General features: G+C 39.7%; 1 protein-coding gene across 1 annotated transcript in view; it reads left to right on the forward strand.

Moving 5' to 3' along the window:
- The window catches only part of LOC126089435 (ankyrin-3-like), a 270,212-nt gene that overhangs the window by 78,078 nt on the left and 179,744 nt on the right, over positions 1-12,390 (forward strand). Inside the window, exon 3 of the mRNA XM_049906909.1 lies at positions 4,013-4,066. Within this exon, the coding sequence (XP_049762866.1) occupies positions 4,013-4,066 (54 nt within the window). The remainder of the gene's footprint in view (positions 1-4,012; positions 4,067-12,390) is intronic.

A 12,390-nucleotide genomic window follows, 5' to 3' on the forward strand; every position in this document is an offset into this window, starting at 1 on the left:
TATTTATATACAGCAGAAATAGGACCGTTCCCAGAACTGACCCTTATGAGACTTCATACTTGATTTTCTCCTCATCGCTGTAAAAGCTAGGAATGTTTTTTTTTTCACTATCTTTGTGTTTTATTTCTTTAATCTGCTGATGATTACTGAGGTATGACTGGAGCCACCTTTCAGATTGGGCTCTAATTCCATTATTACTTAATTTATGCAAGAGAATACCATGATCAATAACACTGAAGGCTTTACTTAGATCCAGAAATATCCGAGATACATTTTGCTTATCATCCTCTGCTTTTAATACTTCATTTAAGAAGGCAAAATTAGCTGTCCAAGTTGACTTTCCAGCTATGAACCCATGTTGGGAGTCACGTATCAACCTCTCTTTATTTAAGAAAACTTTTAATCTTCTAAGGAACGTTTTTTCCATAATTTTTCTGAAGCCTGACAATACTGAAACTGGCCTATAATCAACAATATCATTTTTTGCACCCTTCTTATGCAAAGATATTACTTTTGCAGTTTTTAGATTATTTGGAAACACACCACTCTCAAAAGATGAATTTACTATGTCTATTAGTGGTTCCACAATAAATGTTGTGCTAACTTGGATAATAGCACCTGGTATCTCATCAACACACACTGAATATTTGTTAGGTGTTCTTTTAGGATTCTTGACAGTTCCTCAGGTGTTGCTGGAACACGAATAACGTGTTTGGATGAATTTTTGATCTGAGTGACTGGCTGGATGTTTTTCAAGGTGTGTATTTATTAACTGCTGTGCTGTATTAGAAAAGTAATAGTTGAAAACTTCTTACATGTTTCAAAGTTTTTGAAACAAATTAATCTTTATGAAGAATCTGAAAATTTACTGGTCATATGTGGGTCGGTAAGATTAGCAAGCCATACAGCTTTCAACACAGAAGAACAACAGTGGATCCAATCTTTATTATGAGACAGTTGATGGAAAGGTATTTGGAGCAGGGGAAAGATCTTGTGATGACATTTCTTGCCTTTCAAGGGGACAGTACAAACTTCCCTCACAGATCTGATGCATTTGATACGGTGTGTAGGGAATGACTAGGACCTTAACATTTGTAAACATGAAGAAGCAACTTTCAATTGTTTTTGAGAAAATCAAGTTTGAGAATAATAGACATGCTTATGCCTTAAGCTTTGTTCATGGAAGTGAGTAGGCACTTCTTATGGCGCTTCATATGGGCCAGGTCTCTCGATCAAATCTCACTGCTGCTAGTTAATTTTTCATATCCACATAATACTAACAACAGATTTGTTATGACTGTGAAAAGTATCAACATCTAGTCATTTATTTACTATTTTCCTAATCTTTAATAAGAAAAAATAGAAAAAGTTTTTTCTTAAGGAGATTGGAAATGAAAAAAGGTATTGATAACTTACAACCAAATTAGTGTAGTCGTTTTATTTATATAATTGTATCTACATTTGTGACATGTATACTGGGTACCCTATGCAGCACTGCATGAATCAGGATGATAATGGTTGTAGGAATATGGAAAACAATAATTGTTGGGACATACAGCAGATGGAAGAAACACCAAATTTTTGCACATCCATGGTTTTATTGAGTATGTCTATTGCAAAACAAACTTGTTTTACATTGATAAATGGTTCTTGGATGTCACACAGTTTCATGGTGTACCACACATATTGAATTATAACACTGAAAAACACAAAATTTTTGCACGTCCATGGTTTTATTCAGTGTGTCTATTGCAAAACAAACTTGTTTTACATTGATAAATGGTTCTTGGCTATCACACATATTTAATTATAGCACTGAATATTGATGCAGAATCACCAAAAAAGTAGTACCAGCAGCAAGATTCAATCCAGAAACCTCATGCTTATGAAACTAAGCACTTACTCACTCATCTGTGGACATGTTGCTTACTGGTGACCATACAAAATATGTAAGTACACCCAAAATTTTCAAACTCGGTTTTCTCAAAAATGGTTGAGAGTTGTGTCTTCTTGTTCACACATGTTGGATCCTGGTCATGCCTTACATACCCTGTCAATATGGATCAAATCAGTGAGAGAAAGTTCGTATGGTCTCCTTGTTAGTGAAGATATACCAATACTTTTCCCAGAGGAAATATCCAGGGAACTTCAGAAAGAAAGTGAGATGGAAAACATACTATAAAATATTAAAGGCAATGTATGACAAAAACTTCAGCTGTGTCCATATTCAAGTTGGAAGAACTGATTAGTTTAACAATGTTACAGGGTTGAGACCATAAGAAAGTGGTGGCACCATTATTATTTACAGTGGTGATGGATAAAATTGTGAAAGAGTGATAAGAAACTCATGGAGGAAGGGAGATGGAGTTAGTGTTATTTGCTGATGATATTGTGCAGTTGGGAATCAACAGTAAGGACACACGAAGCAACTAGAGATTTTAAATGAAAGAAATTGACAAATATGGCATGAAATGCAGTGTGGAGAAAACTAAGTGTGTGGTCTACATCTACATCTACATCTATGTTCTGCAAACCATGTGAAGTGCATGGCAGAAGGTATGTTTCATTGTATCATTTATTAGGCTCTCTAACAATTCTATTCACATATGGAATGTGGTAACAATGATTGTCGAATGCCTCTGTGTGTGCTGAAATTATTCTAGTTTTGTCCTCATGATCCCTGTGTGAGTGATTTGTAAGGGCTGTAGTATATTCCTAGAGCCATCATGGAAGAGTGATAATACAGAATGTGAGGATGAAGGCAGAAATTAGTAAAAGGGTACAACAGAGAAATGCATTTTACCATGGTGTAAGGTGCTTAGCGTGGGGAATGAAGGTGTCAGTGAAGTGCAAGGAAGTGCTGTACAAGACTTACTTCACCTCTATATTGACATATGCATCAAAGATCTGGACAATGACAAGAAGAGAAGTTCCTAAGACGTATGAGTATGTTAGGAAAAATTAGGAAACACAGAGTGAGGAATGAAGATGTTAGGAAGAAAATTGGAATGTGAGAAATGAAAAGAATAGATTAAAATTGTTAAGATGTTTACAGAGAATGGAATGTGGACGAATATGAAAAGAAATTATGGAGGCCTACCTTGAGGACAAGAGGAAGAATTACACAAGAGAGACTGACTTCATCAAGACCAGTTGAAGAAGAAGTAACTTGGACTCAAACAAAACAGTAATAGAAGAGAGAAGAAGAACGGTGAAAAACTGGGGAAAGTAGAGAAGTATCATAAATGTCCCAAGCTGACCCGAATCTGGATGAATGGGATAACTATCATCATTAATAAGTGAAAGTAATTTTGGGACCCTACCCTAAATGCTCCATTGTGACTTATTTTGTTTTCAGTTTTTAGTTTGAAAGTTGTTCCAAGCTTTTCTGCGTAATCTATCCTCATTTCCCAATGCATTTCCTCCTCCACTTATCTGAAATAATTGTCCACTTGTAATGCATGGAAATGGATCTTGTAAGCTGTAACTATTATTCAATTATTATTTTCCCTCCATCCCTTCTCTTCTTGTTCATGTCTTCTTCTTCATTTTCTTCTTTTCATTCTAAGAATTCTTTCTCAAACTTAACAATTATTGTGCACATTAGCTAACACCCTTTCAAGATGGTTTTGCTCTGATGACTCTCTTTTTTGTCCTTGCTTGTCATGACTTTTTATCTAATGCCTTTTTTCACATAGATTGCCAATTAATATTGAATCACACAAATAGCTCCTACACTTCCCATCTTGAAACTGATTTGTTTCAATTCTAGATTTTGATACTGATCTGTACCTCCATCAAAACACTTTACAGTCTCATTCAGTACTGTTTGAAATTATTCTACAGTAAAAAATAAAGAGTAGTAACTTCCTGAAACATAATATTTGTTTTCTGCTTAATATGTTTTAGTTTTATGGTGTTTTCTGTTTCACTTATCGCTTCAGTTATCATGTAAAACTTGATTATAATGTGAATTCTAGAATGTGTAATCTCACATTTCTTTTTATTCCAGCAAGATCCTGTGAAACATGGGGAATGGATTGACCACACAGATTATGTCAGTAAGGTTAGTATGAAACTATTAGAAACAGCAGTAAGTCATTTAGACATTACACATATGATGTTTATAATGAAATGTTTCTCAGTCAAGGGAGAGGAGAAATATAATGCATAGGGGCAGAGACAGGTGCCATTATCGTTATCTGAAATAATAAATTAATTCACATTTAGTTCTATAAAATAGAGTGGCCACATTTTAGAAAGAACAGTATGTCTTGTTGATCTGAAGATGGCGGGCTATGACCAAAACTAGTAATTACTCCTTGAAACTGTCTGTGTTTGTGCAAGATGAGAAAAGTTGTCAGAAAATCAAGAGGTATGTTTATTAGAGTTGAAATTAACAACTCGGGCAATAAAATCAAGACAATATGGAATGTTTGTAGAAGGGAACAGGAAAAGTAACCACTGGGGTAGGTAGTATTACAATTAAAGAGAACAATGCCATTTTAACCAACAGTACACAAGGAGCTAATGTATTTAACAACCATTTCTTAAGTGTAGGTGAAAAAATTGGTGAGAATAGTTCGAAAGAAAAAGTCAATCAGTACATGAAAGTGTCAGTTTTGAGAAATCTTAAAATTCAAATGGCTCTAAGCACTATGGGACTTAACATCTGAGGTCATCAGTCCCCTAGACTTAGAACTACTTAAACCTGACTAACGTAAGGACATCACATGTATCCATGTCTGAGGCAGGATTCGAGCCTGCGATCGTAGCAGCAGCACGGTTCTAGACTGAAGCTCCTAGAACTGCTCGGCCACAGTGGCTGGCGAGAAATCTTAGTCAGACTATTTTTCACCTTACAACCTCTTGTGAAATAAGGGAAATCATTAAATCTTTGAAAAAGAAATGTTCTGTTTGAATAGATGACATCTCTAACAAGATATTAAAACAATGTGAAGCAGTTTCAGCTGGTGTTCTGTCATGTATCTAATGCATCACTAACTCAAGGTATTTTCCCAGAGAGTTTAAAATATGCCACTGACAAGTCACCCTGCAGAAAAGGGGACATCACAGATGTCAATAATTACTGGTCAGTATCCTTCCTTACAGCACTTTCAAAAATCATTGAGAAAGCAATGTACTCAAGAGTGGTTAGCCATCTCAACAGTAATGGGATACTTAGTAAATCACAGTTTGGATTTCAAAAATGCTGTGTCATTGAGACAGCAATATGCAATTTCACTGCCCAGATAATAGAGTCTTTAAATAGTAAAATGTCACCAATATGAATTTTCTGTGACTTATGCAAAGGATTTGACTGTGCGAACCTTGATATTATGTTACAGAAATTACAATTCTATAGTATAAATGGAACAGCATATGAGTAGTTGAAGTCATGTCTACAGAACAAGAAGCAAAACGTTTCTTTATATGGTTTAAGTGATTTAAGGAAGTTTCCCACTTCATCTAACTGGGGTGAAATTACATTAGGTGCTCTACAAGGATCGATCGTGGGTGCCCTTCTGTTCTTGATATGTGTGAATGACCTTCCTTCTTATCAGAAACAAGAAGCTAAACTGATACAGTTTGCTGATGATACAATCATCATTATTAATCCAGTAAAGAAACTCCAATAGAAAATGAAACAAATAATGTCTTTGGAAAAGTTATTAATTGGTTTTCTGCGAATGGGCTAACTCTGAAGTTTGAAAAAACACAGTACATCCAGTTTCCTACTGTAAGGAGCACATGAACAGAAGTCAGTAGCCAGGGGAGAGCATACTAAGTTTTTGGGTGTATATATAGATGAGAATCTCAATTGGGAAATTCGTATTTTGGATCTCCTAAAGCGACTTGGTTTAGCAACTTTTGCAATCAGAGTAATTGCTAATTTTTATGTCATAGAAATTAGTAATCTAACCTACTTTGCATACTTTCACTCTCTGATGTTCCACAGAATAATATTTTGGGGTAACTCAACACTTAGGCACTTGTGTGGGGCTCATAGCTGCTCACCTTGTAAGCATCTGTTTAAAAGGTTAGGAATTCTTACAACAGCCCCATAGTACATTTACTCAGGTATGAAAATTGTTCTCAACAACATGGACCAGTTTAAAAATAGCAGTGACATTCATGATTATTATACCAGAAGAAAGAAAGACCTACACTGTTCTCTACTTAACCTATCTTTGGCTCAGAAAGGTGTAAAATATGCTGCTGTAAAACTTTTCAATAAATTACCAGATGAAATAATATGTCTAACTGATTAATGGAAAATCTCATATAGAGATGTGAAACAAATACTAACAAAGAGATAGAGGGGCTGGCCAGTACTTACCTCAGCTCAGTACAGCCGATAGATACACATAAAACAAAACCGAAAATTTATGTTCCTAGCTTTCGGAACAAATGTTCCTTCATCAGGGAGGAGAGAGGGGAAAGAAAGGGAAGAAGGGAAAGGAGATTCAGTTACTCACAACCCAGGTTATGAAGCAACAGGGAAAGGAAAATAGGTTACCTTAAAAGTTCCCATCTCCGGGTGCAATTCCTCCTTCCACCAATCTCTCCTGGACTTCCAGAACCTTCAATCCTTAGCCCTTACCCAACTTGTCCTGAATCTCTACACTACTTCATGTAACCACCACTCCCAACAGCTCCTATCTCTCTTCAAAGTCCTCCAACTCTCAAACCCTTGCTTGGAGAACACACTCAGGAACATCATCCTAGAAGCCAGCTGCAAACTTGAGTTCCATGCCACACACCACCTGAAAAAACTATCCACAGTGCTAGTGCAACACCTAAGAAGTGGGGTCCCTCTCCCTATCCCTCACAAACACCAACCACAACAGAACCTTCAACAAACCCCCCTCATAGCCAACAAACCTAGCCTAGCCACCCTACTCAATCTCCCCATCCCAGCACATACCCCACACAGACCAAATCTCAACTATAACCACAGTCAAATGCCACATATTGCCAGTCCCAATTCAGTCCTAAACCTCTCATCCAGATCCCTCTCTCCTCCAGAGACATCTGTTCTGTCAAAAGGCTTAACCTTTAGCCCCACGCCTAAATTCAACCACACTGCCCTGGTTAAAGATCTCCTCTCATTCACCCAGAACCTCAACTGGAAATACCACTTCACTACCCAAACACAGCCCCCAAATACTAGACCAGTGTTGAACCCTGTCTAGAACAGTTCCGACTGCCTTCTCAAAGGGATCCTCCTCCCCTCCCCCAAAACCATCCCTTGAAAACATTTCAGGAATTCCTCACATCCAGTGTTGCCTCCCAGTCCTTCTTGAAGAACATCCCGACAACCTCCAACATCACCCGAACTGAATCCCTTGCCATTAAGGAGCTGAAAATAGACCACTCTATTGTCATCCTTCCGGCAGATAAAGGCTCCACAACTGTCGTACTTGACCGTGTGGAGTATGTGGCAGAAGGACTGCGTCAACTCTCCAACACCTCAACCTACAAAGCTGTTACCCAGGATCCCATTCCCTCCATCCAGAGTGAGCTGCAAAAAATCCTAAGAATCCAAGGTCCCTCACAAGGCCTCACAACAGCTTCCACTCACTCCACCTGAGCCACGTACCCCTACCTTCTACCTATTATCCAAAATCCACAAAGAGAACCATCCTGGCCACCCCATTGTAGCAGGCTTCAAAGCCCCAACCGAACGTATCTCAGCTCTGGTAGACCAGCACCTCCAACCTATCACCCGCAGACTCCCATCCTACATCAAAGACACAAACCACTTCCTAGAACGCCTCAAATCCATTCCCACTCCTCTCCCACCTGAAACCTTTCTTGTCACCATAGATGCTACATCCCTTCACACAAACATCCCACATACCCATGGTCTCTCTGCCCTTGAGCACTACCTCTCCCAACACCCACCCGAAGATCTTCCAAAAATCTCGTTCCTTATCACACTTACCAACTTCATCCTCACCCATAATTACTTCACTTTTGAAGGCCAGACCTACAAACAAATCAGGGGAATGGCCATGGGAACCAGGATGGCTCCGTCCTATGCCAACCTCTTCATGGGCCGCATGGAGGAGGCTTTCCTGAAGACCCAACAGCTGCTTCCCCTGGCCTGGTATAGGTTTATAGATGACATCTTTGTGGCCTGGACTCATGGTGAAGAAACACTCCTTAATTTCCTCCATAACCTCAACTCCTTTTCGAATCTGAATTTCACCTGGTCCTTCTCCAAAACCCAAGCCACCTTCCTGGATGTTGACCTTCATCTTGTTGAAGCTCATATCCACACCTCTGTCCATATCAAACCCACAAACAAACAACAGTACCTTCACTTTGATAGCTGCCATCCATTCCACATCAAACGCTCCCTTCCCTACAACGTAGATATTCATGGCAAACGTATCTGCTCCAGTGACGAATCCCTCAACAATTACACCAATAACCTGACCAGTGCTTTCCTCTCCCGCAACTATCCTGCAGACCTTGTCCACAAACAGATCTCTCGAGCAATACATTCCTCCCCGTCCAACAACAATGTTCCTACCCCCAGACCACACAGAAGCATCCCCCTTGTCACCCAATATTATCCTGGCCTCGAAAACATCAACAAATTACTCCGCCAGGGATATGATTTTCTCAAGTCAACCCCTGAAATGAGATCATCCCTTGACAAAATTCTCCCCACACCACCCAGAGTTTCATTTCGTTGGCCCCCTAACCTCCGTAACATCCTTGTTAAACCCTACAATATTCCCAGACTACTTCTCTACCCAGCGGTTCCTACCCCTGTAACCGACCCCGCTGCAAAACCTGCCCCATGCATCCCCCCACAACCACTTACTCCAGCCCTGCTACTGGTAAAACGTACACAATTCAAGGCAGGGCCACATGTGAAACTACACATGTCATTTATCAACTGACATGCCTGCACTGCACAGCCTTTTACATCGGCATGACAACAACTAAACTGGCTGAGCGCATGAACGGACACAGACGAACTGTCCGCCTAGGAGATTCCCAATACCCAGTAGCGGAGCATGCCCTCCAGCATAATTCTAGGGACCTAGGAACCTGCTACACTGTATGTGCCATTTGGCTTCTCCCACCCAATACCAGTCCCTCTGAACTGCGGAGATGGGAACTTGCACTCCAACACATCCTTTCATCCCGCCATCCCCCTGGACTGAACCTACATTAAACAACCTCACTCCCATTTACTCTTCAGTCTTCTCCTCTTTCCCTTTCCTCTTAGCCATTCACGCATCTTTTCATCTTGCATAGTTGTGTTTATCTTTATACTATATACCTCTTTACTTCTGTATGCATCCTCTTTGGTTTGAAGCTGGCACAGTACTTACAGTAGAATATCTTTGGCTTCCCTCTGGCAACCATGCCTCCATCCTTGCTACCCTCCCTATTTTCCTTTCCCTGTTGCTTCATAACCTGGGTTGTGAGTAACTGAATCTCCTTTCCCTTCTTCCCTTTCTTTCCCCTCTCTCCTCCCTGATGAAGGAACATTTGTTCCGAAAGCTAGGAACATAAATTTTCGGTTTTGTTTTATATGTATCTATTGGCTGTACTGAGCTGAGGTAAGTACTGGCCAGCCCCTCTATCTCTTTGTTAGTATTTGAAATAATATTTCTGACAGACAATAGTAATAATTTCAAAAATAAATTGAAATCATATCTCCTTGACAACTCCTTCTACACCACAGATGAATTCCTGAATAGGAATAAATAATTCCATAGGTATAATATATGCATTTTATGCCATTTAAGGGAATGTGGTAGGTAATAATAATAATAATAATAAAAGCTTTATTCATGTGTGCATCTATTATGCACTTGACATGTTCCACATCGTATGAGACTGATTAGTGGTACATGCAACTAACTAACTAACTAACAAGAAGAAATTGTTTTCAAACAAGAGACAGAACATGTTTGTCAGTAGAGCTCTAAACTTGGTTTGGTCTCTGGAAGGGTGATTAAAACAGTTCACTGTGTTGTATGCCTTCCACAGAGATGTTTATGGCTTCGTGTGATGACGCTGCATTGTGTGTATAGTGTCTCCAAATTCCAGCTATACCTGGCAACAAAGACAGATGAAGTTTCATGAGCATGTGCTGTACTAAATTCTTCTGCTGAGGATGGTGATGGTATTGAGGAAATTTTGTGACAAGTAATTAAAAACTTTTTTCATTCATTAGGAGCCCACCTTCATAGCCTGGGATAAATAGTGTCTGCAACACTTGGATTTGCTGTTCAACAGTCTCTCTCTCACAGCTACATGTCATTGAGTCAACCAACACTGCACCTCATTGTTCACACTTTGTAAAATCTGCTCTAATACTTACTTTGTACATTAATATTATAAAGAGGTTAGATCGCTGTTCTCTGTATAGATGTAGCCGATGGGCACAACAACAAGTCTACTACACATTTGAGTTTGTTCCAGGGTTGTGAGGCATGAGACAAGGATTTAGGACTAGGGGTGGAATAGTGATGAATAAGGATGCTGTGTAGTTTTGGTAGGCAATGGACTACCACAGTGGGAGGCATGGGAAGGTTAGTGTATTAGTTATTCCTCATTTCAGGGCATGGCGGAGGTAGTTGAAACCCCGATGGAGAATATGATTCAACCAGGCAGAATTCAACATTGGCTTTGGGTTGCATGTGATTTGTAGGGTTGGTGGCAAATGGCTTTGGGTTGCATGTGATTTGTGGCGTTGGTGGCAAAAAAGTGTTTTTCATGGTGTCTGCAATGGTAATACTTTTATTTGCTACCAACCTTATCAATCAGTCTCAACTCAAAACAGATGTTGAGCCCTGCCTGACACAATTCACTCCTCCATCCAACCGTGATCCATCCCCATTGCTCCCAAATTACCTCCTGTTGACATTCCAGAGTTTATTAACAGCAAACCTTGCCTCACCATCATTCCTAAAATCTCTCAAACTAATGTTACATCTGCAGAAAGAACTGCAATCTACCCAATCCAGACCTTATAATCCTACCTGCTGATGAAGTGTCCACCACTATGGTGGAGGGACTCTACTGGCTGTCAGATTCATCCACCTACAAACACAGCCACAGTGACCCCATTCAAGAAGTCCAGTAGGATCTCCAGTCTCTCCTCAGATCCTTAGGCCTATCCTAGAACTTCTCCCCTGAGTCTCTCGCTCTCCTCCTCACCGCTACTACTGCCCACACTCTTATCCTTTACATGCTTCTTAAAGTCCATAAACCCAACCATGTAGGACACTCCATTGTGGCTGGCTACTGTGCCCCCACTGAAAGAATCTGTACTCTTGTTGACCAACACCTTCATCTTATAGCCTATAAGTTCTTATATAAAAAACACCGACAATTTCTTTCACCAACTGTCCACAGTTCCTTTACCACACAGCACCCAGATTTTCACTATTGATGCCACCTTGCTCTACATTAACTTCCATTATGGCCATGTTCCTGTTATAGTCTAGCATGTACACAGTGTAGTGTGTAGAGCCAAAGTTGGGACTGCTGTATGTCTCTGGCTTCAGTAGAGGAGGCCTAGGGATATGGCAACCAATCAGACACAGATGTGTTCTGTGGTGGTATGTGACCAGGTTAGCAGCCAGATACTGCAACAGTTCAGTGTTTATATATTCTTTATTTGTTTAGAGAAACTTTTCAAGTCCATCTCATAAGTTATCGCCAAAGACTCATAAAAGACTCATGAAAGATCATTTCACATGGCAGTTGTGAAGAGATGCTCGACAATTGTAGCCTACTCTATTCTCTGTAACTCAATAAGCACATTCATCATGCTAGGCGGCCTGCTGTTAGCACTTTGGAACTCACAAGTTATTTTTTCAACTGATTTCACACAATTTCTTACAATTGCCTTCTACAGTGCTTGACTGTCCTTGTCTGTCAGTACGTGAGGTCTGCCAGGTCTTGATTTAGCTGTTGTTGTTTCTCAACAGTTCCACTCGTCATTGTACAACTAGAATAGAAATGAAGTCCTGAACAGAAAGCACAGCTATTTATAAAACACTGAATATTCCTGAATGCAGGTATTTGTACCAACATTGAATGTTCCAGAATATATTAACACTACAAACAAAACTTGTGTCAAGAATGTTCCAGAAATGATAAATACTGAATAACAAATAATTATTGGGGGTCAGATTTAAATGTTAGTCAGCAATGCTAACCACTGTGCCACACTACACCATAGCTCGTGGCATTGCTCCCTCTACTCGAGACCCACTGTTTCAAAAGTTCTGATTTTTGCCAACTACAGACTGTGGATCTAGGTCTTGTCAGTGGTCCTCTGTATGGCAGTACTGGTGGATTCTTGCATTCTGCTTGTTTTGTTTTGTTACATGCTCTTCACTACGATGA

Source organism: Schistocerca cancellata, chromosome 1, assembly GCF_023864275.1.
Source record: "Schistocerca cancellata isolate TAMUIC-IGC-003103 chromosome 1, iqSchCanc2.1, whole genome shotgun sequence".
Classification (NCBI taxonomy): domain Eukaryota; kingdom Metazoa; phylum Arthropoda; class Insecta; order Orthoptera; family Acrididae; genus Schistocerca; species Schistocerca cancellata.